The 25,666-nt window shown below is 58.2% G+C and overlaps 1 protein-coding gene across 5 annotated transcripts in view; it reads left to right on the top strand.

Annotated features, from left to right (window-relative positions):
* The window catches only part of PC (pyruvate carboxylase), a 94,822-nt gene that overhangs the window by 58,960 nt on the left and 10,196 nt on the right, over positions 1–25,666 (top strand). For all 5 annotated transcript variants that reach the window (XM_057725544.1, XM_057725546.1, XM_057725545.1 and 2 more), the window contains 9 exons: positions 14,214–14,349; positions 14,465–14,649; positions 14,897–15,062; positions 15,151–15,296; positions 15,411–15,528; positions 15,820–15,971; positions 17,479–17,597; positions 19,775–19,937; positions 21,811–21,993. In XM_057725544.1, the coding sequence (XP_057581527.1) occupies positions 14,214–14,349; positions 14,465–14,649; positions 14,897–15,062; positions 15,151–15,296; positions 15,411–15,528; positions 15,820–15,971; positions 17,479–17,597; positions 19,775–19,937; positions 21,811–21,993 (1,368 nt within the window). The remainder of the gene's footprint in view (positions 1–14,213; positions 14,350–14,464; positions 14,650–14,896; positions 15,063–15,150; positions 15,297–15,410; positions 15,529–15,819; positions 15,972–17,478; positions 17,598–19,774; positions 19,938–21,810; positions 21,994–25,666) is intronic.

The raw sequence follows: 25,666 nt of genomic DNA, 5'->3' as shown, positions 1-25,666 counted from the left end.
CACTCCGGCAGCTGGAGGAGGCAAGGCAAGACACTCCCCTGCAGGCTCCCGAGGGGTGTGACCCTCGATTTGGGCCCAGTGAAACTGACGCTGAAATTCTGGCCTCCAGAACTAAAAGAGAATACATTTTGGTTGTTTTAAGTCACTGGCCTGTGATACAGGAAGCTAATGGGATCCCCCTGATCTTATTTCCAGGCAGGACTTTGGGCATCTTGCTGAGGCTCACAGGGTCCTCGCGACCACACGTGCACGTGCTTCCACTCCAAGAGGCGCTGCTGGATGACTCTGCCCTCCTCCCCACACCCGGGGGCTGGGGGTGGGCTCCCTGGACTCAGTCTCTTATTTTCTTACCTTTTCTCCTATTTGCCGTATGTCAGTCTTTTTGGTATGCTTTCTGGGTGATGTCCTCGACTGTCTTCTAATTCTTCTATTTATTATGTTTTAAAATGTCTGCGATGCTATTTTTAATTCCCTAGAGCTCTTTCTCGTTGCCTTTTTAAAATAGCTGCCGCCTCTCAATGCTATAGCTTCTCTTACTTCTCTGAGATTAATTATAGTTTTTTTTTTCCTAAGTATCTGCTCTCTCTATTACTTTCTCCTCAGAGTTCCATGTTTTTATTCCCAATTTGTTTTGGTGAATTTTTTTGGCTCCATCCTCAAACATCTGGTGATCTTGGCCGTCCTTTCGTACTGAAGTCGATTGGAAAGCCTGGGCACGGTGGGGCTCGTGGACCAGGTGTCCTCACCCTGGGAGGAGGCTGCAGGATGCCCACTATGTGTCAGTAGCCACAGGATGTCTATCCTGGGTGGGTGGTTTCCTGGAGAGGAGTCCTCAGGGTGCTCCCTGGCCATCAGCCTGGGAACCGCTTTGTGGAAGCCAAGGGCTTTGCCATCTCCCCTGACGTCTCCGCCCCATCTGGTGCCCTGCCTGCCATCTTTCCCCAGTTTGGGCCTCGTGGCTGCCGTGGAGCCTTTCCAGGGACCCAGCCTCTCATCTTCTGAAAGGCACCAGTGCCTGGCAGTCAGGAGCGGGGCCCTGGATGCCCGTGACTTGTCCACCCAGCTCTGACACTTCCTAGCAATGCGCCCTTGGGCACGTGACTCCATCTGTTCTGCCTGAGTCTCAGTTTCCACGGCTCTTGACCTGGAAATGCAGGTGACCCATCACAGGGGTCCCTGCGAGGATTCAGAGAGTGACTGCACTGGACTCGGCAGGGCTGAGGCTGTTTGCTGTTCCTGTGGTTCTGCCAGGGTGCGGCGGGGAGAGGGGTCCAGGGCTCTTACTTCCTTAGACCATAGCCAGCCTTCTGTTTGCAGCTCCACTGTCCAGCCACCCCACTAAGTTCTGAACCTCCTGGGAGCCTGCAGCTCAGCTTTGCTCAGTCTGTGGCTTCCCGTGTGTGCTCTCCACCCCCACCCCCGCTCACTGCCACTGGCCCACATGCAGTGCCTCGAGCAGTTTTATGGGCCTCTCATCTGCGGCCCTTGGCTTTTGCATTTGTTGTCCTTGAGGATGTGTGTTCTTTACAAAAAAGATCCTTTTGGGAATTCCATGGCAGTCCAGTGGTTAGGACTCTGGGCTTTCACTGCTGAGGGCTGGGGTTTGACCCCTGGTTGGGGAACTAAGATCCCACAAACTGTGTGGTGTGGCCCAGAAAAAAAAAAAAAAGATCCTTTTACTGATGTTTTAGTGGAATTTCAGAAGGGTAGAAATGAACCTGTGTTCGATTCATTCATTTCACCAGACCTTGTTCTTACCATAAAATGTGAAGCAAATGTGTCAATGTAGTGACATCAGTTTATTCTGGGTTTATGGGTCTTATATTGTTAGCTGTATTGTCTGCATTTTTCAAATGTTTCATAAAAGAAAGAGAAAGAAAGAGAAGGAAAGAAGGAAAGAAAGTGATCCTAGTACCCTTTAGCTCATCCTGCATTTCTCCTCTTCTTACTTAAACGTTCTTACGTCCTTGTCCAGACATTGGGGAGTTTGCAGTAGAGACCACCTGACCTCTCACTAACTCACTTTTACCAGTGAGCCCTCTGCTGCCGAGTCCTGCATCTGTTTCTTTTTCACTCATCAGAGCTCTTCAGCCTTAGACACTGAGCATTCCTCGGAACCCTGGCTCTCACGACACGCCCACAGCCCTCCCTGGCTGGTCCCTGGGTGTCCCTCTGCTCATCCTGGTCGGTGGGTGTTTCTGGCTGTCCCATCCTTCTCTCCTGCCCTCATCTCCCCGGCAGGACTCCTCCTGAAGCAGGCCACAGTGGGGGCCTTCAGAGCATGGAGCTATTTAGAACTGTGATCAGTGCCCCGTCCAGGGTGCTGGAGGTGGCTCCCAGACCCCCTTCTGCTCAGAGCTCTCCCTCAACGCCAGACTCACGTCCAGCAGCCTGTTCACAGGCTCGATTTTGCTGCCACCCACTCGGCCTTCCCTGGCCCGGAGGGGGCGCTGATCACAGTCCTAAATAGCTCCATGCTCTGAAGGCCCCCACTCGGCCTGCTTCAGGAGCAGGGGTGAGAGAAGGGGGTGTTTTTAACACTCTGTGCTCCCCAGCCCCTGGTTTTAGGGTCTCTGTAGGTTCCGGTCATTTGTGGGGAACATGGGTCTCTTAGTTTCTTAGGGCCGTCATAGCAAAGTAGCAAAAACGAGATGGCTTACAGCAGAGATTTATTGTCTCACAGTCTGGAGACTAGAAGTCCAAAGTCATGGTGTTGGCAGGGCCTCACTCCCTCTGACGGTCCTAGGGAGGACCCTTCCTCACCTCTTCCAGCCTCCAGTGTTTCCAGCAATCCTTGGCATTATCCCTGGCACATGGCTGTCTTCTCCACGTGTGTGTCTCCACATGGTCTTCCCTCTGCATGCGTCTGTCTCTATGTTCAGATTTCCTCTTTTTATAAGGATGCCAAGCGTATTGGATTAGGGCCCACCCTAGTGACCTCATTTTCACTAGTTACCTTTGTAAAGACCTTATTTCTAGGAATTCCCTGGTTGTCCAGTGGTTAGGACTCTGTGCTTCCACTGCACGGGGCATGGGTCCAGTCCCTGGTGGTGGAACTAAGATCGTGCGTGCTGCGTGGAGCAGCTGAAAAAAAAAAAAAAGACCTTATTTCCAACTAAAGTCACATTCTGAGGTCCTGGGAGATTGGGATTCCCCCATATCTTTGGGGAACAAAATTCAGCCCATACACTGGCGTCCACTTTCCTGCCACCTTGAACCTGGGGTGACCTGAGTGAGTGAGTGGGGACGAGGTCCTGCGTGACTCTCCAGCCGGAGTGGGTGTGCCACAAAGGTGTCAGGGAGCTTCCTGGACCACCTGCATGCCTGCTGTGCTTTGCTGTCTGTCTCCCTGCAAAGCATTGTCCAGCCATGGTTAGAATTGAGTCTTCAGTGCCCTTCACCCCACTCGGCCCTGAAATGCTGTCCTGGTTCCCACCCTCAGTCTGGGAGGTATTTTTTGCTCACCTTGCCCCTTTGACCTTCCTTGTCAACACTTTGGGCTCTTATCTGTGTGTCCCACTAGCTTGTGTGTGCTGCTTCCAGGAGGGGCCGTGCCTTATTCATCTTTCTCTGGGCGCACCACAGAATTTGTGGGCTCACACTTCTCTGTGAGCCCATGCGGCCTGGAGTACTCACTCATTCATTCACTCATTCATTGCCCAGACATTTAATTTCGGTGTCAGGCCCTGGGCAGAGTGCAAGGGAGACAGTAGGGGACAAAACAGACTGAGAATCCCGTCCCCAAAGTCCTCACAGTGTCTGGTGAGACGGGTCAGCATATCATTACAGCATTAAGTGCCCCTTCTTGAGGACACAGAGACGACCTCACCGAGAACCCGCACTGGACTCTCGGGATGTGGCAGGGACAGGGACAGAGCTGTGCTGAAGACAAATGGCCGCCCCAGGGAGGGTCCCTGAGCTGGTTGGGGAAGTGGGGGTGTCCAGGAAGGCCTTCCTGAGTGAGTCCTAAAGGATGTGGAGAAATTCGGGCCAGGGGCCTTCCCACCGTGAGCCTGGCCCAGTATTCAGGTCCCTGGGCAGGCGTGCGCAGGTCGGCAGTAGCGCTCCTTTTGCACCAGGGGGCAGTGGTTGCCCTGAAAGTCTCCCTGCCCTCACATGAGGCTGGGACAGGGCAGCCGCTGCTGTGCCCCATCCTCACCAGGTGCTTCCTGCTGCTCCCCTGCGGGCCCTGATCAGCCCTCACGCGCCTCTTTCTCTGAGCCTCCTCCGTTGCCCAGTCCACGAATCCCCTCGGCCCACGCAGGGCCCGGTGTCCCAGTTGCCACTGCTCCCCCCCGCCCCCCGCCTGCCGCCTGAATCGAGGGTTGCCAGGGGCGGTGCGGAGCCCCGCTGGCGGGCGCAACTCAGACAGCTTCTCAGGGTGGGGGCCGGGTTGTGCTGCCCCAGGCCCCGTGCTGTTTCTGCTCCATGTCCCTGCATGCCCTTGGGGTTCTCACGCCCCTTTCTTCACCTGTCACCTTCATTGTTTCTCGTGTCCTCCCTTCAGCTCCCCCTACTCAGAAATCTCGGCCTTAGTCTGTCCTCTCTTGGGCGCTTTGATATCAGCCTCTGCAGCCCGGAAAGTCAGGCGGAATCTTTCCCTTTCATCTGTCCCCATTGGCCGCCAGCCCCAGGGCCCCCATCGGACACGTTTAGGACAGCGCGGAGCTGCCTGGAAGGAAGGCTGCCTGAGAGCGACCCCATCCATCAGAGGCTTGCTTCTGCCACAGCGTGGAGTTCTCTGCCAAGAATTCTTTCCTTCCGGTTCTGACCTGCTTTTGCTGGCAGCCAGCCTCGGAGGCTGGCTGGGGGCAGGGGATAGAGCCTGGTGGGGGTGCTCGTGCTGGGGGCGGGTAGCAGGAAGTAATGTGGAGGAGCCTCACTAGTTAATCTGGAGAATCGCGGGGCCTGTTTCTGACCTGCTCTCCCTTCTTCTCACCCCATCTGGCTGCTCCAACACACATCTGAGATGGATGTGCTGAGGGACTCGGGGACTGGGAATGGGCAGTTCAGTCTGTGGGCTTCCAGCACTGACACATCAGCCAGCCGCCCCCGAAGCAGAGCCACGGCTTTCCGTTCCTCAGTTCCTCCCGCCCACCGCTGCCCTCTGAGTCTGCGGGAGTGGCTGTGTGAAGAACAGGGGTATTTAGGGCACATTCCAGGGCCGTACGCTTGGCTGCAGCAGCCACTCAGGTGGCCGCCTACCCTGGTCCCAGCAAGGCTGCTCTGGCCGAGAGCAGGTCCACCCTGAGCCCAGTGGCCGTATTGTCTGGACCAAAATTTGGATCGTGATGGCTTGACTGAGGAATTTTGTGCTGCTCCTGGTTGCAAGAGGCAGCCTGGGAGATGTAGTTTAGGTCTGAAGTAGTGGGACGTCTCGTGACATTTTGGTGATTTATTGGACAAACTGAAGCTGCCCTAGCTCACTGGGGACACGTGATGGCCGGCACTGTTGGCCTGCTCCCTGGTGGGAAGTGCCCAGCACCACCGGTGGCCCTGCTGAAGTTCAGGCAATAACACATTTTTTTCAGGAGTGGGGTTTTAGCTTTTGGTTTCCAAGTGCCTGTCACGCCGTGCTTCTGATGAAAGCCACAGCTTATTCCTTTCGTCAGGTGAGGACTCCCTGTGCCCTAATGGGCCAGCGCTCTTGCTCTGGATGGAGGCATACAGAGTGGGCTCAGGACTGGCTCTGCTGGGTGACCTGGAGTGTGATTTAATCCCCCGTGCCTGGTTCCTTCTGTTAAAGGAGTGATAGCAGTTGTGAGGTTGACCTGAGTTGGTACACGCGGAGCCCGGTGCCTGGGAAAGAGTAGAGACTCTGCTGGTCCCTGCTGGGTCCCCCCGCCACCCGCTGGCCCCCGCCTGGCACAGAGGTGGAGCTTGGCGAGTGTTGGGTGTCGCAGAAGCCGCAGGGGCAGATCGGGTCACCGGGCCGGGCAGATGATGTCGCGACCTCCCCCCGCTCGCACCCCAGGCCGTGGTGGGCACCCGCGTGGCTGGATCGTGCCCACTCCCTCGTGGAAGAACGCTGAGCTTATCCATCCAGTGTGGGGGGTGGCGGGCGTGGATTGAGCTGGAAGAGAAGTCAAGACTGTGTGTGGAGTCACGCTGAGAGGCAGCGGGGGAGAGGCAGGTGTTCACGACACCCCCCCCCCCCCCGTCTCACTCGTTCTTGAGGCAAGGCGTCGTTTACACGTCCCAAGTGAGAGTCAAAGCCGTCCTACTCCCCGTCTCTAACGCACAGCCCGGGGCCAAGGAAAGGGATCCGTCAGCCGGCATTTGCAAAAATAGGCCTGTGGGCTCTCTGGAGAGGAAGCGGGTAAGGGACCTTCGGGGGACGGCAGCTGCTTTCCTCGGGCTCATCGCTCGCCTCCTGTGAGGTCGGAAAAGGAGATTTTTGCGCACGTGCGTCACCGGCACTGAGCAAGGCCATGTGGTGCCCCCAAAGCAGGTGACTGGAGGCCGGTTGTGTCCTGGCTCCTCCGAGGGGGCCTCTCCCCCCCGGGGACCCAGCCCGTGAGGGAGGCCTGTCCGTCTGCAGAGCAGCTGTCCTCGCTGAAGGCTCGTGGCTCCCCTGGGGAGGGTCCGCTGATGCGACAGAGCACAAGGGCTCCCCACGGCATCGGATTTGGTTCACGAGGGCCTTGGCGTTTTTAAGGAAGATTCTCAGCCAAACTGTCAACGACCTTGAGGACGTCTGGGTTCCCATCTCGCAACCGGGAGCCCAAAAGCAAGGCACAGTGTGGCACCCGTGGTGGGAGCCGGGCCCTGCCCACACCGCCTGTGCTCTGCCCTGGGGTGAGGTAACAAGGATGCCGCCTGAAACGGTGCTCAAGGGAAGGCCAGTGCTCTGCGAAAGTGGTGCTGTGAGGAGAGGCTGGCACTCAGGTCCCTCCAAGATGCCAGAGCTTGATCTCAGGGCAGGGTTCCTGTTGAATCCCAGAGGCAGCCGCTCTAGGAGGGTTGCGGGAAGGGAGTTTGGTCCCCTGAAGCCTTCCCACGCTCACACCTCAGGCGCTGGGCTTCTGCATCTGGGTCTCGCCGGATGCCTGCCTTCCTGCCTCCACCGCCCGGAGCGGGAACCCGCCCTCCCAGCTCCTCTCAGACCCCCGACTCGACACGGCCAGAGTGAATGCATCACACGCTCCACCCGCGAAGGGCCTGCTTCCAGGAAGGGAGGCCTCTGTGGGGCAGCCCACATCTGTCCTGCAGGTTTTCTCCCAGCGGACGTTGATTCTGGAAAGGCCTTAGGAGGCACCAGACCGCTGAGCCCCCTGGGTTTCAGGTCTGGGAGAGGAGTGAGACTTGACAAGGGAAGAGGCTGGGTGCTGGGTTAACCAAGTTCTGAGATGCTCTGGGAACGCAGTAGTATTTTTATTCGCCTTTGTGTCCTCAGGACCCAAGCCTGGCTTGGGTGGGGTGGCGGTCAAGTGTGACTAAGCCAGGAGCCGAGCCACAGGCCTGTGTCTAGGCTCTGAGGGGCAGTGTGACCCGTGCCCTCTGTCATCCACGAGACCCCGTCTGACCAGCCTCTCAGACCCCACTCTGCCTGCTGGCTGACGTTTCTGTGCCTTTCACCTCCAGTGGCAGCAGGAAGTCTGCTCTCCTGCTCCCGGCGGGTGTCCTGCCTCAGAACACCTCCTTCGTGATCGTTCTCCATCCCTGGGGATCGGGGAGCAGGCTTTGGGCTGTGAAGCTCCTGCTGTGTGCGTGACCCAGCCTCCCTGCCTCCCCTGCTCCGGGGTGCCCCTTCCCCCGATTTCAGCCTTGGCAGCCACCCCCGCCTGCAGCAGTCTGGGGCGAGAGAACGTTGTTTCCTGGGCCAGTGACCTCAGGCAGAGCAGACAGTGCCGTCTCTCTGGGCAGAAGCAGCCCTGGGTGCCTGGCTGGTGCGGGGCGCCCATGTCGGGGTGGGTCTTCCTGCCCAAGAGCGCCGTCCGCTCCCCGTGTGTGCACGTGCCAGCCCTTGTCCAGCAAGAGCCACTGGGCGGGTGGCCACGTTGCTGGTTTGGGCAGGAAAGAGAGCCCTGCGGGTGTGGGCACCAGAGTCGGGGTTCCTTCTCGTGCCCCGCTCTCATCTGGGAGGAAAGGCCAATGGGAAGACGGTGATGGTGGCCATTCAATGGCCCGGGCGTGGTGCTCAGGGCCCCGAGCAGTGATGCCCAGGATGACCTGCCATGTTTGGGGGTGGTGTTACCCACTGTTACAGAGGAGGGAATGAAGCCTCAGGTGCCCGGGTCTCACAGGGGCGGGTAGAGCTGGGGCAGCCCCAGGCCTGCTGGCTCCGGGTTCACACTGTGCTGCCAGCCTCTGCCCGCTTCCCCCACTGCTCTGACGTCAGCGAAGGACCGTGACGCTTCCCCGTCTATAAACATCCGCCCCCTCGCTCCTGCACCCAGGGTCTGCTCCGGTCTCAAGTCCAGGCCTGTGTTAGCTTTTCTCTGCACAGGACAGAGGGCTCGGGGCCTTCAGAGCACCGCCCCCCACAACCCTCCCAGTGCCCAGACCCTGGTTTCTTGGTTTGTAAAGTGGGACACCAAGGAAGCCCTTGCTGTCTAGAGCATGTGTGGGAGTCAAATGCAAAAATGCTTGTGAGTCTCTAAGGCTGGGTAATTCAGACCTCCTTGTTTCCTGACTGAGCTAGGGAGGGACTTGGTCTAAGCTCCAGGGATCTCTTTCCTTATCTGGAAAAGGCATTGGGGTGTGTGTGGGAGGGGGGTGGGGACAGAAATGATCTTTTTACCCACAAGACAATACGTAATTGCCTAAGGCGTCTGCAGGAGTAAACCCACCCAAGTAGGAGGAAAGAGCACGCCTCTTAGAAATAGTTAAAGTGTCCCTGGAGGATGGAGAATCTCGGTGCCACTGGTACCAGCTGTGAGGCTGCTCACCTGTAGACAAGTGAGGAAGACCTGTAGCAGGCTCACCTGGGCAACAGGTGAGGTGGCCCTGCTCTCCGGGTTGCGGGGGGGTGGGGTGGGGTATGAGCCTCCTGGAAGCTGGGCCCACTAGAAGAGCTGGTTTCACAGGATATAAGCTGAGTCCGGTCACCTCACCTAGGAAGACCATTCAGAAACTCCTCTTAGCTTTTCTCTGCAAAGGTCTTCCTGTTCCTATTCCTTCCGTATATTTCTTCATTTTCTTTTCTAATTATAAATAATAATCCCCAGGGGAGAAAATGTAGAATGTATAGAGAAACACAAAGAAGAAGGGAAACAGCGATACCAATTCTAGAACATAGGCACAGGGAATGGTGACATGCTGGGTTCCCGCCAGTTATTTTCCTTGCCTTAAAAAAAAATTTTAGGAGATTATATTATTTATTCTTTAAAGCTTCATATCACATCATCAGCATTTTCCATGTCATCAAAACTGCATCAATTAAAAAAATTTATTTATTTGTTTATTTATTGGCTGTGTTGGGTCTTTGTTGCTGTACATGGGCTTTCTCTAGTTGCGGCAAGCGGGGGCTTCGCTTCGTTGTGGTACACGGCCTCCTCATTGCGGTGGCTTCTCTTGTTGTGGAGCACGGGCTCTAGGCGCATGGGCTTTAGTAGTTGTGGCACATGGGCTCAAGAGTTGTGGCTCATGGGGTCTAAAGTGCAGGCTCAATAGTTGTGGCACACAGGCTTAGTTGCTCCACGGCATGTGGTATCTTCCTGGAGCAGGGATCAAACCTGTGTCCCCTGCATTGGCAGGTGGATTCTTAACCACTGCGCCACCTAGGAAGCCCCTGCATCCATTTTTAATGGTTGTATCATGTCTGTTTGTATAGATGCCCTAGTGTTGGCTATTTAAGTGGCTCCTAGTCATTTGCTATTGTAAATAATGCTGAAGTGAACATCTCCCTACATCCCACTTTAGAATATTTCCTTGGGTTGGATTCCTAGATTGGTAGTGACCTGGCCAAGGGGCATAAATATTTTAAAGGCTCTTAAGACATGGAAGCAACCTAAATGTCCATCGACAGATGAATGGATAAAGATGTGGTACACAATGGTATATTACTCAGCCATAAAAAAGAATGAAATAGTGCCATTTGCAGCAACATAGATGGACTAAAGATTATCATACTAAGCAAAGTAAGTCAGAAAGGAAAAGACATATTGCTTATATGTGGAATCTAAAATAAGACACAAATGAACATATCTATGAAACAGAAACAGACTCACAGACATAGAGAACAGACTTGTGATTGCCAAGGGGGAAGGTGGGTGGGGGAGGGAAGAATTGGCAGTTTGGGATTAACAGATGCAAACTAGTATGTATAGGATGGAAAAATAAGGTCCTACTGTGTAGCACAGGGAACTATACTCAATATCCTGTGATAAACCATAATGGAAAAGAATATGAAAAAGAATGTACATGTGTGTATAACTGAATCACTTTGCTGTACAGCAGAAATTAACACAACATTGTAAATCAACTAATCTTCAACAAAAATTAAAAATATATATATTTTAAAGGCTCTTGATAGGTTTTGCAAACTGCATTCCAGAGAGCTGCCCTGATATCCAGACGTCCCGCAGGTCTGCCTCCCAGAGGCCTCAGCAGCACTGGGTCTGATTGTTCCCAACTGTGCTGCTAATTTCACAGGCAAAGGCAGCGCCTCCCTGTTCTCCTTTGAATGTGGTGATTTCTGGGGAGGTGGGACTGTTCACCGTTCATTAGCCACTTGTATCTACTGTTCTGTACCACGCGTGTCCTGGAGGACACTTTGCCTTTTCTTGACGTGACCCTAGTGGTCGTTTGGGCTCTTTCTACTCAGCCTCATCCTGGCTGCACATCCCGCCTGCAGCCCGGAGCAGAGCAGGCATCTGGCACCCAGGATGAGGGCGAGGTTTGCATCCCACCGCTGCTCCCTGGTGTGTGCACCATCCACCGTCAGGACTCGCCTGCTGCGGGAAAGCGCTTCCCTCCTGCTGGGTGGGTGTCCGAATCCGGAAGCTGGTGCAGACGATGAGGTGCTGCTGGTAGACCTGTGAGGGGGAGGTAACAGGATAGCATCTGAAGTGCACTGGCTTTCAGAAAGGTGTGGGAATCAAATGTTGGTGCTCTGAGGCCCAGCTAGTACTTTGGCCCCAACTGTGTGCCGGTCCTGGGGGCTCCCTTGGTTCGCTCCTCCGTCGGCATCAGTCCAGAGCATTCTCTCACACCCCTGACCCCAATTTCCCTAATACCGTTGACCACGTGTCTTCATTATTCTCATGTTTTCCCTTGAACCATTTGAGTGTAAGTTGCAGATATGATGCCCTTAAACTCCTAAACACTTGAGTGTTTTTCCCTAAGAATGAGGCTGTTCTCTGAGGTAATCACAGTACAGCAATTAACACTGACACAACACTCTTTTGTAACGTTTCTAACATACAGACCTTATTTAAATTTTGTCAGTTGTCCCCTAGTGTCCTTTATTGCAGCTGAAATCCAGGATCCAATCCAGGAGCCCCTGTGCATTTCCTGGCTGTGGCTCTTTAGTCTCCTTTAACCTGGAAGTTCTTCAGTCTTTGTGCCTCGAGACCTTTGACACGAGTGAAGAGCACAGGCCAGTTGTTTGGTGGAACGTCCCTCCGTCTGGGTTTGCCTTGTGTTGTGTCCCAATTAGCCTCAGGCTGGGCATCTGTGGCAGGAACACCCCAGGTGCTTCTTGGCCGCCCGTCAGGAGGCACGTGATGGCCGTTTCCTGCTGGTGACGTTCACCTGGCTGTGTGTACTGGGGTGTCTGCCAGGTTTGTCCACTTGTATTCATAGGTAAGGACAATGTCCTCCATTGTAGAAGAGGAGCCGGAGCCCAGCGAGGCTGCTCCCCTACCCCCGATGTTCGCACTGCTGGGTTGGACCCAGGGCGCCCACCTCCTGCCCTCGCTTCTGCCCCAGCGGCGGCTCTCAACTCCCAAGCACTTATGCCCCAGCGGCACGGAGCTTCTTGGCTTTCCTCCCTCAGTCTCCTTCACTGGCTCTTCCTCCGCATCCAGACTCAGTGTTGGTGGACCCCCTGCTCCTCTCTAGACTGTCCTCTCCCTGGCAGATCTACGCCAGACCCTGGACTTCCAACCCCACCCATTTGCCGAAGCACCCAGGCTTCCTGCCTAGCTCTGACCTCTTCTGCGGCCCATCGCCACCCCCAGTTTGGTCTCTCCCGAAGTGGGGGGACCCCTTCCGCCCCCCGTCCTGGGTTCCCTCCTTCCCCTCATCTTCCACAATGGGCCTCAGTGAATCTAGCCTGTTGTACCCCAAATACCTCCCCACCCACCCCCACTGCTCCCCCCAGTCAGGGGTGCTGTCTGTCTCAGCGCCTGCACAGCCCCACACGTGCACCCGCTTTCCATCCTCGCTGCTCCCAACCTAGGCATCTTTTCCAAACACGCAGCAGGTCATGCCCTCCACCACCACATTTCAGAGGCGGATGCCCAGAGGGCTCGGCAGCCTGGCCCGTCCCACCCCACCGTCAGCCGTGGGCTCCCTGCCCCCAGCTGTCAGACCGGATTTTTCTTGGACACATCCAGCTCCTTCTTCCCTCGGGTCCTTGGCCGTGGCTGTTACTCTGCTTGGGGTGTGTTCCCCGCAGATCAGATCTGTGCGTAGCTGCTGCTTCCTCCGTTCAGGTCCCTGCGTCTGTGCCCTCCTCGGAGAGGCCCGCTTAATATCCAGCCCCCGTCTGGTAATTCACAAAATGTTACTGGTTTTCTTGCCCTTGAGGCACGAGTCATCATCTGAAAGGGCCTTATTTCTGTCTGTTTTTCCCCTTTGCTCTTCTTTTTCCCCAGGTCTACCTCTTGTGCGAGCCGAGGCCTGCCTGCCTTGTCCTGGCGGCCCTTGCCTGGCGGCCCTCGCCTGGTGCTGTGCCTGGCCGGGTCGATGCCTGGCGGGGCCGATGCGCGGCATGCCTCCCTTCCTCCCCTGGTCTGAGGGCTTCCCTCCTCTCTTTCTTCTATTTATTTAGTTATTTCTTTTCTTCTCTTTTCTTTCTATTTGGTCTTTATTTCCCCTTCTCTGTCTTGTTGGCCATCCTATGACGCTGAGGTTTCTGCAATATCTTTTATTTATTGAATGTATTTTTATGTTCGTCACTTAAAACAAAATGGTTGAGTCAAGCATTGAAACGTTACTAAGAGATCGCGTGGTTAGCTGGATAAAGGCACTGGAGCAGGGGTAAAGGCCCAAATGCCAGTTTGGGTTTTGCTGTAACAGCTGTGTGAGACTTTGAACACATTTTTTTAAAGCTCATCTGGGCCTTGGTTTTCTTCATTTGTAAAGCAAGGGGGGTGGTGGATCTCTGAAGATGTTCTACGTTCTGGGATGTAAATTGTTCTCAATTTATTTTTATTGTGATTAAATATATATTGATATAACAGAATTTGCCATCAACTATTTTGAAGTGTATAGTTAGTTTGCTGGCACTACGTACATTCACATCGTTGTGCAACCATCACTACTGGCCATTTCCAGAACTTTTTCATCTTGCAAAACTGAAGCTCTGTCCCCTTCAAACAGTAACTCCCCATCCCCTCCCCCAGCCCCTGGCCCCCACCCTCCCGCTGTCTGTCTCTGTGAATTTGATATTCTAGGAGTCTCATCTAAGTAGAATCAAGCAGTATTTGTCTTTTTGTGACTGGCTAGTTTCACTGGCCCTCAGCTGGTTTTCATGACTAATTTACTTAGTAGCTCTTGTAGAAAGTAAGGTTTCTGCAGTTGGAAGAAAGCTGCTAAATTTTTCACTGAGCAGAGCTCTGCTTCCCGAGAGCACAGGGATGCGGGTTCGCTCCTGGGGAGATCCCTTGTCACCCTCCCTGCCCAGCCAGATGGAACCCTGAGGGAGGGACACAGGGGTCATGGTGGGGCGTGACATTTCTAAAGCCTGGGGCTGCCTGGACGACGGTGCCCGGCAGGGGAGACGCTGACGTCACACACGGTGGTCACGCAGGGCTGCTGGCTGGCCTCTGAAAGTGCTTTAAAAGCACGAAGTGTGGTACTTTAGAGATCACAGTGAGTGTTAGAGTATTACGGTAAGCTTGGGGTGCCGTTTGGGGGTGAATTTGCTCCCTTCCTTACAGCCAGTCAGCCCCACAGGGAATGCTGAGCTTGGCCAGGAATTGAGGCAGCAGTGGTGCCGGCTTTCATGTGGGGCCACTGTGGGGCTGAGGCGGGACCCCCACTCTTCCCGGGGCCCCTCCGAGCTGAGGCAGCTCTAACCCGACTCTGACTTCCCTCCCTAGATGCTGAAGTTTCAGACTATCCGCGGGGGCCTGAGGCTCCTGGGCATCCGCCGAACCTCCACTGCCCCCGCTGCCTCCCCCAGCGTCCGGCGCCTGGAGTACAAGCCCATCAAGAAGGTCATGGTGGCCAACAGAGGTGTGCACAGCGGGAGCCAGCGCCCAGCCCCTGCCCCAGCTCCGTGCCTCTGTTTCTGCTTCTCTTAGGACCCTGGGACCTAACTTCTTGTCCCGTTGCCCTCCGCCTGCCCCAGGTGAGATCGCCATCCGCGTGTTCCGGGCCTGCACAGAGCTGGGCATCCGCACCGTGGCTGTCTACTCGGAGCAGGACACCGGCCAGATGCACCGGCAGAAAGCTGACGAGGCCTACCTCATCGGCCGTGGCCTCGCCCCGGTGCAGGCCTATCTGCACATCCCAGACATCATCAAGGTGGCCAGGGTGAGTGGGGCCGGGCCGGGGTGGTGGCCTCTGGAGGGCCAGGACTGGGTCCTGTGCCTGCCCCACCCCCCACCCCTGAGGCTGGCTGGCAGTGAGTCTCTGTGAAGGGGGGAACGAATGAGTGTGGGGGTGAATGAGTGAGTGAGCGCAGCGCGTGAAGGGGGGCAGGTGGGAGGGCCACAGGGTTCAGGTGGGCCTGTGTGAAGGGCTTGGACGGGCGCGCCACTCTTCTGACCCTGCCCCCCAGGAAAACAACGTGGATGCTGTGCACCCTGGCTACGGGTTCCTATCAGAGCGCGCGGACTTTGCCCAAGCCTGCCAGGATGCTGGGGTCCGGTTCATTGGGCCAAGCCCCGAGGTGGTCCGCAAGATGGGAGATAAGGTGGAGGCCCGAGCCATTGCCATTGCAGCAGGTGAGGATGGGGGCCACACAGCTCCTGAGGGGGCCGTTCCAGGGAGGGGGCCGGCGGGCTTTGGCCTGACCTGCCTCTCTCCCAACAGGTGTTCCTGTGGTCCCTGGCACAGACGCCCCCATCACTTCCCTGCACGAGGCCCATGAGTTCTCCAACACCTACGGCTTCCCCATTATCTTCAAGGCCGCCTATGGGGGCGGGGGGCGCGGCATGAGGGTGGTGCACAGCTACGAGGTGAGCGGAAGCCGCAGGCTGGGAGGCCACCTGCAGAGGGATCGGGGTGCTGGGGGCCGTGCAGAGGCAGCGCTCGGGGCTCACCGTCTCCGTGGCCCTTGCCTGCCCTTCCAGGAGCTGGAGGAGAACTACACGCGGGCCTACTCAGAGGCTCTGGCCGCCTTCGGGAACGGGGCGCTGTTCGTGGAGAAGTTCATCGAGAAGCCGCGCCACATCGAGGTGCAGATCCTGGGTGAGTGGAGCGCGGTCTCGGGGCCATAGCGCCAGGCAGGTGCTGAGGCCCCGATCTTTCTGGGCTTTGGGAAAGCTGCAGGAGCTCTCTGTCAGGAGGACCCTCCCCAGGAAGGTGGGCTGCGGGGACCGGGCTGGTCGGGCCCGAGGTCTCGGTTGTGCCGGTTTCTGTCCCGGCTGAGCCACTGCCGGGAGCGGCGCCGAGCTGCCCTGGTGCTTGCGCGGGGATTGTCGGGAGTTCAGGGGTGTCCGATCCCCAGGAGGAGCTGAGCCCAGTTTACCTCCACCCCAGGGGACCAGTATGGGAACATTCTTCACCTGTACGAGCGAGACTGTTCCATCCAGCGGCGGCACCAAAAAGTAGTCGAGATCGCCCCTGCTGCCCACCTGGACCCCCAGCTGCGGACCCGGCTCACCAGTGACTCTGTCAAACTGGCAAAGCAGGTGAAGAGCAAGGGCTCTCAGGAACAGAGCGTGAAAGCCACGGGCATGGGCTCCTCGCCACGTGGAGACAAGGAGCTTGTTCCTGCAGGCTCGCGTCGGGCTCCTGCTGTCATAAGCCTTGTGGCCGACCGTCCCTGGGTCCCGATGTGGCCGGGGCAGGGGGGCCCAGGCTGACCGGGCCGGGAGGGGGTGGAGGAGGACTGCGGGCTGATGCGGGGCCCTCAGGATCCTTGCTGTGCGGTCACAGAGGCGCCGGGCCCAGAGGCCAAGCCTGGAGGCCAGAGAGGCTGAGAGGAGGAGGAAGGAGCCATGGGATCCTCCTCCACACAGATCAAGCTTCTGTGCAGCACCGGCGTGCCCCTGGGACAACGGGAGCGCATCAGCGAATGAGTCGGGGTTCTCCTGAGATTCAGGCGCTTCTCCCTCAGTCATTCGTCATCTCCCCTACATCCCATCTGTTGTGACCCATTCGCTGCCCAGGTCCTCCTCCCCCAGCTCTCTGCTCTGCAGGGCTGTGGAGTGACTGCCCCTAGGCTAGCCCAGGAGGGCGCCTGCCAGGCGGTATCGGGGGCCCCGCCCTTTGTTCTGGGGCCCTCCTGACCCCACCCCCTCTCAGAGGCCAGGCGTCCTGCCCCTGCCTCCCCATCCCAGAAGCCCGAGTGGGCTTCTTTTCAGACCTGCTCTCCCTGGCCACCCGCTGGGCCCGGGGGCCTGCTCTCCTTCCGGAGCTGAGCTCTCTCAGGCTCTCAGGCGATCCAGGCCCGTGGACCACGGATGCTTCTATAACCTCTTCCCCAAATAGAAAGCCAGTGAAGCTCTGGCACAGCTAATGGGAGGCGTTGATTAGGGCCTGATTACAGTTGAGATTTTGGTTCCTTCATGTGAGGAGTATTCTTGTCTTGAGTTTGGTCCTTTTTTTTTTTTTTTTTTTTTGAGTTTGGTCCTATTTATTGGCCTATGCCGTGTCTCCTTTTCCAGAACAGGTTTGAGGGAGCTGAGTGAAGTCTAGTTTGTGGTTTTGGTAGGATCAGAAGTGAAGCTAGAGTTCGGCTTGTGTTTTGAGTTAGAGCCTCATCTGTTGGTTCCTCTCAAATGGCATCTCCTTGGGTAGTGGCTGGAGAGGGTGATGGAGTAAAGTAGAGCGGAACTTTATGAAGACCCTCCAAGAACAGGGTCTGGGAGAGGCCCCGGTATGCATGGGTGGGGCCGGTGCCGGAAAGCCAAGGAGCCGCTGGGGAGAGGGCGCCGTGTGGGACGCATGGGCGCTTCTGCTCAGGTCTCACCCGGACGCGCTGGGTGCAGCCCTCAGAGGCTCCTGCGGAGGTCTGGGGGAGGTGTCCAGGCTGGGCCCAGCTGCGGGTTCTGGGCTCTCGCTTCCCGGGGGCAGGGCTGGTGGGGGGGTGGGGTCTGCTGCAGTCTCTTCTCTTACGGAGCCAGCCCGGTGGGCGAGCCTGCGTCCCCGTCGGGCTCCCACCGCTGCACCCCGGCTGACGTGGCTGCCCCGCAGGTGGGCTACGAGAATGCGGGCACGGTGGAGTTCCTGGTGGACAGGCACGGCAAGCACTACTTCATCGAGGTCAACTCGCGCCTGCAGGTGGAGCACACCGTCACCGAGGAGATCACGGAGTGAGCACAGGGGGCGGCCTCCGTGACCCAGGCAGGGGCGTCTCCCTATCTTGTGTAAAATCCACGCCAGGCGGTCCCCAGGGAGTGGGCGGCAGGCACTGGGCTCACTGTCCACCGATGGAAAAAGAGTCAGAGATCCCTGCACTTACTGTTTATGAAAATTATTATTATAAGAGCATTACATGGTTATTGTAAGAATTAGTACAAAAGAGCAAATACAAATGACTCCGAGCCCCACCCCTCAGAACCAGGATGCTGAGGAGGTCCCCAGCGGGCCGTGCTGTGTGCCAAACGTCACGACCTCTCTGGAGGAAGGTGCCAATCAACCCCATTTTTCAGATGACAAAACCAAGACTCAGAGAGGTTAAGAGAGTTGCCCAAGGTCACACAGCTCGTCATCTCCAACCCTGTGCTGTATCTCCTATGCCCATGCTAAATCTTTTGGTTTCTTTGCATCTTTATTTACTATACTGTATAAGTAGTTTGATGCAATTGAGGTGTTTTGTATAGAATTTTTATCCTACTTTTAAAATTTAATATTTGTCTAAGGCATTCCCGTTACTCCTTCTAAATACTTTAAGTGGCTGCACAGTATTCCATCTTCTAGGTATTTTATAACTTACCTACATAGTCCTCTATTTTTAGACAATTAGGTTGTGTTTGGCTTTTGTAGTTATTAAGGGTGTGTCAGTTAACTGTCTTTGAGCCTAAATCTTTGCCCACCTCTCTGAAGAGTTTGAGGACAGACACCTTTAGTAGGATTACCTGAGCAGCGGATAAGCAACATCTCATCTAAAGAGCTTTCTAGATGGCTTGTACTAATTTGTTCTGCCACAAGCATTGCATCTAGACATTCCAAAAAAACCTGCCCATGTTATAAACAATAGAGCCTTTCGTTGTTTCAAAATACATACACTGAGCCATTTAAGTGTTACACCCTGGCTTTGGGCCAGTCCATCTCACCATGGAACCTTCCTGACAGTTCCTTCCCTGACCCCTGATCCCACCCGAGACTGAGGTTGCTGCTGGGGCATCTGCCTTTGCCGGGCAGGTGCACGGAAGCCCCCAGTGTCCTCGCTCTCTCGAGGTAAAGGCTGAGTCCAGGCACATGCTCCCGCCTCACCCTCTGACCCCGTGAGACTTTCCCCATCGCGCTGCTATAAAAGTGTCATCCATCTTGAGCCTGTCCTGCTAAGGACGGAAGTCTTTGCTTGCTTGAGAGCAGAGGCTTTGCGTCAGACAGACACAGACTAGGGTGCAGGTTCCTCCCAGGTTACTAGCTACGTGGAGCTTGGGTGGACTACAGCCTCTCTGACCCTCAGGCTCCTCCTCTGTTGGGAATGACAGTGACCGTCAGAGCATGACTGTGGAGGTGAAGCTTGGAAAGAGCACCGCAGTAGTCCACGGCGTGTAGACGTGGCGATGCATGGTAATCGGCATCACTGCTGTGGAGTGGTTTAGCAGGAATACGAAACACTGAGCAAGACCTGTCAGTGTAGTGTCCAGGCTGTCCTCACCACACACCTCAGCGACAATGAACTTAAAGCCTGGAGTTTTTGTAACAGCTGTTCCACTTGGGTCTGTTGCTGCCCTTAGGAGCACGGCAGTCAGCGAGGCTGTGCTTAGAAAACCAGGCACATCAGGAGAGCTTTGTCCTCTAAGATCTTCTCTGGAGGGTCTTGGGGACAAGCCCAGCTGCAACACAGGTCCTGGGAGGGTGGCCTCCTGACCACGCTGGTGCCCACCAGTGGGGCCCCTCCAATAGCTGTGGCCCCATTTCAACAACCCTGTACTCCTGCAAACTGGCCTCCATGCCCACCCACCACACACAGGGTAGCATGTGCTGCTCTAAGAATGAGGGTCTGAGGCTTCAGATCCAGGCTTGACCAAGGGAGGGTTTAGGGGAGGCAGGAGGACAGAGAGACCCCAGGGAAGAAGTAGGGCAGAGTATGGGGAGGAGTAGTTTGGGGGGTGCAAGATCGGGTAGATGCTAATATTTCAGCCGCCCCCTCCAGCTGCCACGTTCTCCTCCTTCAAGACCCTGCAGGGTTCCCAGCCTGGGTCTGGTCAGGAGGAGGCTGGTGAAGGGTCAGCCAACCTGGGCAGTGGGGCCGGGGCTCTCCTCGCCCATCCCCTGCCTCAGGTTCTCCGCCTCCCCCCCCACCCCGCCCTTGCAGTGTGGACCTGGTCCACGCCCAGATCCACGTGGCCGAGGGCCGGAGCCTGCCTGACCTGGGCCTGCGGCAGGAGAACATCCGCATCAATGGCTGTGCCATCCAGTGCCGGGTCACCACCGAGGACCCCACGCGCAGCTTCCAGCCAGACACCGGTCGCATCGAGGTAGGGCCGCCTTCCAACCGGGCCCGCTGCCAGTGTCCGTCAGTGTGAAGACACTTTTCTGGGGGGCACAAGGGAGCCTATGGGCCCAGCAGTGAAGCAGGCCCCTCGCTAGAGCTGACCGGAAGCTGGCGTAGAGCACCTGGGAGCCAGGCACTGCCCAGGACTGAGGGGAGAGTGTTCTTGGGGAGAGACTGCCGTGTGCACAGGCTGCAAAGGCCAGTGGGCGGGAGGTGGGGGGGGGGGGGAATCACGTGGAACAGGGAGCATACTAGATGCATGGAGTCAAGTGCAGGGTCCCCGAGGATGAAGCCTAGGCCCTTGACCTGTGTCACAAGAACCCAAAGCTTTGCTGCCTGCTGAGCAGTGCGGCTGGCTTCTGTCCTGCCTTCAGTCTGAGGGAGACCCTGGGTGCAGCAAGGGCTTGAAGCCCGGATATCTCAGTGGAGGGGTCGGGCTGGGCCAAGGAACCCATGAGGGATGAATGAGGGACTTGGGGAGCTGGGGTCAGGGAGGAGACTGAGCAGCAGGCTTGGGCTGTCAGGCTGAGAGGGGGCCTGGGCGGGCTCCCCTGCACCTCCCCAGGCACTCCTCTCTCCCCTCCCCTCCCTGCCCCGCCCCACCCCAGCTGGCTGCAGGTGGAGCCCTCAGGCCTGCTCAGGCTCCTGTTCCCTGGTCCTGTCTCACGCCACGGCCACCAGCCACCAGCTAAGAATACCTCCAATCCTGGGTCGGCAGCGCTGTCGGCTCTGCTGGTTTACTGCCTCCCCATCTGGCCTGTGCGAGAGGGAGTCCAGGAGGAGGGCGAGGGTGATTTTGAGAGAGACACTGAGCTCCTGAGACCAGTGACATGGGGCGGCCGGGGAGGGAAGGGGAGCTCTCTGGATTCTGAAAGTTGCATAGAGCCAGTCGGTTTGAGGCAGAGCTGCTGCTGGGATTCCGTTTCTGGAAGGATCCAAGTCCATAGGTGGGGGCCCGCCCCAAGGCCGGAGTGCTGTCTAGCGGGCGGCCCCGATTTCTCTGCCCTCGGCCAGGAAGGGGCAGCCCTGAGACGCAGTGCCGCCTTCCTCCACCTCCACCTCCACCTCCGAGGCCTGGCTCCTCCGAGCCTGGTTTACCACAGAATATTTTTAGCTGACGGTTCCTGCTCACAGCTGAGTGTTCACCCTTAAATATTTTATTAAGTTCCTTTTTATCGAACACAGGCCTGTGTGCCTTAGACAGGGAAACGAGGTGCAGTGTGTCCCAAGCCCCCTGGGCCGTCCCTCCCACTACCCGGCTCCCTGATCTGTGCCGGGCATGGGTCCCCGCCCCAGATGCAGGCTCTCCCTCCTGCACCACAGATGTTCACACCCCAAGTCCCTGTCCCTGCCCCGTGGGCCCCCTCCCCCGTCAGACTGTTTGGAGTCCCTGTCTGTCCCCATGAGCCGCCTCTCTGACCCTCACTCTCTGCTTCCCTTCCTGGGCATCTCCCTGCACCTCGCCCGTCTCCCTGTCCCGAGTATTTCCCATCCGCTCACCTGCTCCTTCCTCTTTGCCTGACTCCCTCTGGACTAAATGAGTGAACAGATGAATGAATCTGGAAGCCAAGAGGGTTGGTCAGGCAGGCGGGTGGCAGGTCGGTGGGATCTGACCCACCTGCCCGGGCCCCTCGTGCTCTGCGGGCTCCCTGAGTGCTGGGCGCCGAGCACATCCTTCCCGTCCCTCGTCCCTCCAGCTCCTCTCAGGGAGGAGGAAGTAGTGGCTGTGGCCCATAGAGACAGCGGGGTGCCCCTGGGTTTGCTGGCAGAAAGTTAGCAGAACTTGACAAGCCAGAGTTGGGGTTCACGTGTGCACCGGCCCACGCTGGTCCTGACCGGGCGCGCCTCCCCTGCAGGTGTTCCGGAGCGGGGAAGGCATGGGCATCCGCCTGGACAATGCCTCTGCCTTCCAAGGCGCCGTCATCTCCCCCCACTACGACTCCTTGCTGGTGAAAGTCATCGCCCACGGCAAGGACCACCCCACGGCCGCCACCAAGATGAGCAGAGCTCTGGCTGAGTTCCGGGTCCGAGGCGTGAAGGTGAGGGTTGCAGGCCCGGGACGCCCCTGGGCTCTCACTCGGGCCCTGTCCTTCACCTGTGTCTAGCTGGAGATGGAATCACAGCCACATACTGTCTTGTCCCTGAGGCCAGCGCTGCCCGAGTAGCGTGGGCATCGCCTGGGCAGATGCTGCCGTCAGACACTCTGCAAGGCAGGAGGAGCAGGAGGACGGGGCCCCGCCCCATGGGGACCACGCTGCCCAGCTCGTGGTGGAGGGTGGCTGCAGGCAGACCCACTCCTCCTCTTCTGAGAGTCCCAGGGGGTCCCCGGCCCGCCAAGCCCACCACCCCCGGGGAGCTGGGTGGCTGATGGCCCCTCTGTACCGCCCTCTCCTCCTCAGCTGCTGCAGCCCTGCTGTGTCTAGGCTCGCGCTGGGCCTGGGCCGCGTGGGCTGCGCTGGCCTCTCTCAGCCCCTTGTCTCTCCCCTCACCTGTTGACGTGCTCCGTAGTGTCTGGCAGGTGCTCCGAGGGTGCAGAAGCCTTTTGAAAAGGCACGTGGGAGGGAGGAGCCTGTGGGGCCGGTGCTGCAGGGGCCTCGGCACTTCCGTGAGGAGCCTCGGGGCTCCCGGTCAGGGGGCTGTTTCTGCACACGTAGCAGAGATGTGTCGTGAGGGCATGCGCTCAGCCCACGCCTCACTGCGGGGGCTTGGTTTCCCACCGCGGTGTCCCGGGGCTGGTCCAGGTGGGGTGGCCCGTGTGCAGGGGGCCTGGCCACCTGTGCTCTGTGTAGGGGACCCCGGCCAGCCCCCCGTGGTCGTGCCTCTGGGCCATAGGGCCTTCCACCTGTCCTACAGGCTGGAGGGCTCCTGAGCAGCCACTGCCTTAGAGCCGGAAGGTAGAGAAGGGAGACCGGGGCCACAGGGCTGAGGAAGGTGGGAGGCCAGCCAAATGTGCACCCAGACCAGACCACTGACCCCGCCAACCCTGCGCCGCAGCCTGCAGGCCACCTGCCCTCCCTCCGGCCGTCCCCCCACTCCCTGTGTCTGCTCCGCCCTCTCTCTGCGGCCCCTTGCAGGGCTCACGTTCTCCTGCTCTTCTCTGTTGAAGACCCTGTTTCATTTCATTTAAACCAGGATCTCTCTTGGACCACATCCAGGTATGTGTTCCGGGGCTGGGGGGGGCAGGCACACGCGTGTGTCAACGTCACGCACACGTGCAAGCGTGTGAGCTCGGCCTGCGCATGTGCACACGCACCTTATTGCGCCAGCTCTCACCGGGCTCCATCAGAGGCACGCGGGCCCGGGGTGCCACGCCCACCCTCCGCAGTGGGGCCCGGGCACCTGCATGTTTCTGAAGCACCTGGGTGCACCTGGCGCCAGTGGGGAACCACACACGCCTGGGAGTGTGTGTCTGCAGCATAGACTCCCCCCAGCTGACGCCCAGGAGCAGTGGTTGTCTGAAGGCTGGAGGAGGCCGTGCCTGGGCCAGAGGCTGGTGGGGATTTGGGCCCGGAGGAGGCAGGCAGGGCACACTGCCCTGAGACGGTGGCTCCTTGAGGTGGGGACTGGAGCGGTGGCCACGCGGGCGTGGTGTCCCTGGTGTCTGCCCCTGGGTGTGCAGCAAGAACACAGCCACGAGGGGCGTCAGTGGAGCAGCTGAGAGCTAAGATCTCACTCGGGACTTGTACCCCAGATAGGAACCTTCCAGGGGGTCCCAGACTCAGAGCAGGGCAGTGGGATTCCAAGTCCCTTTCCCATCCCTTTGGGATGACATTTTACAAATCCAGAAGGTACCCTGGCCGACTCTGAATAAGGTTGTCACCCGTGGGAACCAACAGGGACTTCCTTACTGAGTGGTGTTACGAAGAATGTTACCAGCCCGGGTCGCTCTGCCCAGAGGGCTGCACCGTCTCCCACCTGCTCCCGCTGCTGCCTTGTGTACTGCAGCGCCTGCGCCAGGTGAGAGCGAGACGCCCCATCCACGCCCTGCCAGGAAGGGGCGTTCTCTGCACTTAGACGCAGGCACAGAGCAGAGGCGCTGGTCCCCACAGCACCAGCAGGACAAGACCAGAGACTAGCACTGAGGTGACCCCAGTAATTTTATTATAAAGAAAAACAAGACTTCCACTTGGTGGCTGCAGCCCCTGCCTCAGAGGCCATGAGCACCTGTCACGGGGACCTGTCCCGTTTTGCCCGACTGGAGGCCAGAACCAGGGACGGGGCCCCCTGTCCTGCCTGAGGTACCCAGGGTAAAACCGGGAGGACCTCCCAGGCAGCACTGGCCCACCAGGCCAGGCGGCTGCCCACCCCACACCCTCTGCCCCTCTGCCCCCTGCCGCCCGCCCCGGGCTGGCTCCCTTCCCATCATACCACACTCTCTTCCAGCCGCTCCGCACTGCCCCCCACCCCCCGGCACCCGGCCCCAAGCAGCCCCCCGTGCACAGAGTGGCTCCGTCGGGCCCAGGCCCCTCCAAGGCGCCTGGCATAACCGTAGCACCCGCTGGCATCTCCCAGGTCCAGGGAGCAGCTGCGCTGGGGGCGAGGCGGGGGGCTCCGTGGTGGGTGCGTCTTGGGTGTGGGGCTGGGGCCTCCATTGGTCTGGGATTGGACGTGGCTGAGCTTGAGGGGGAGGCGACCATTCCCGGCCCCCCGGCCCCGAACCAGCAAGGCCACAGTGAAGACCAGTAAGGCAGCCACCAGCACACCCCCCACAGCCACGGTCAGGGTCCCGCCCAGCACGTGGGCCTGCAAGGCGTGGCACAGGGGCGTGGCTGGCAGCGTGGAAAAGTGGGCACAGCCCAGCAGCCTAGTGGCTGTGAGGTCGGAAGGCCCAGCAGCAGGTGACAGGGCCAGCAGACAGAGGTCATAGTCGGCACCCGGGACCAGGTGCTTCAGCAGGAAGTGGTGGCTGGAGGCTGGGACGATCCTGCAGGCAAGGGCAGGAGGTCAGAGTGCAGGCATGGGGGTCCAGGCCCCGGTCCCACCCCCACCTCCCCACGGCCACAAGGTCTTGAAGCTCCCCCCATCACCCTCACCATGTGCCCCCAGGTCTCAGCTCTGAACACCCTCTTCCCTACAACCACATGGGCCTGTGTGTTCATTTAAGAAGGCAAAGAAAACAAGACAGGCACACGTGGCCCTGGAGACGGTGCCAGGGACCAGACAGGTGTGTGTGTTGGCACCTAGGCCTGGGGCCAGCCTCGAGACAGTGGAGAATTACATGCCAGAGGCAGAAACAACATGTGTGTGTGGGCCCAGCCCACAGTCGATACCCGAGGCCTCACCTGCCCTGCCACTCCTGAGACCTCCGCCACCCCTCGCCCTGCAGCCCCCGCTCCCCCCAGGCAGCTCAGAAGCTGAGGAGGGGTGTGTGGAAGCCCTGAGGAGAGAAAAGGAGCAGGAGAGGAGGCCAAGCCCCAAAGGGGTGGAGCAGGGCTCCGAGGAGGGTGGCTGGGAGTGAAGCTGGGGGCCGCGGACTGCAAAGTGCCTCCTCACCGGTAGATGAGGGTCTCATCCTCGCTGCTGTTGTACTGGATTTGGAACATCCACACAGGGTCCGCTGGCCGCCCCGGCCCCCAGCTCACCAGCCCCGAGGTGGCGGTCACCTCCGTCACCTGCACGGCTGGCTCTGACTCTAGCGTCCCCTCGCCCTCGGCAGCAGTGCGGGCTGAGGCAGCGATGTCCGAGGGCCCCGGGCGGCCCCCCTCGGTGCTG

The sequence above is a fragment of the Hippopotamus amphibius genome, chromosome 3, assembly GCF_030028045.1.
Source record: "Hippopotamus amphibius kiboko isolate mHipAmp2 chromosome 3, mHipAmp2.hap2, whole genome shotgun sequence".
NCBI lineage: Eukaryota > Metazoa > Chordata > Mammalia > Artiodactyla > Hippopotamidae > Hippopotamus > Hippopotamus amphibius.
Note: the sequence above shows the minus strand (reverse complement) of the source record. Positions and strands in the feature narration are given on the sequence as shown.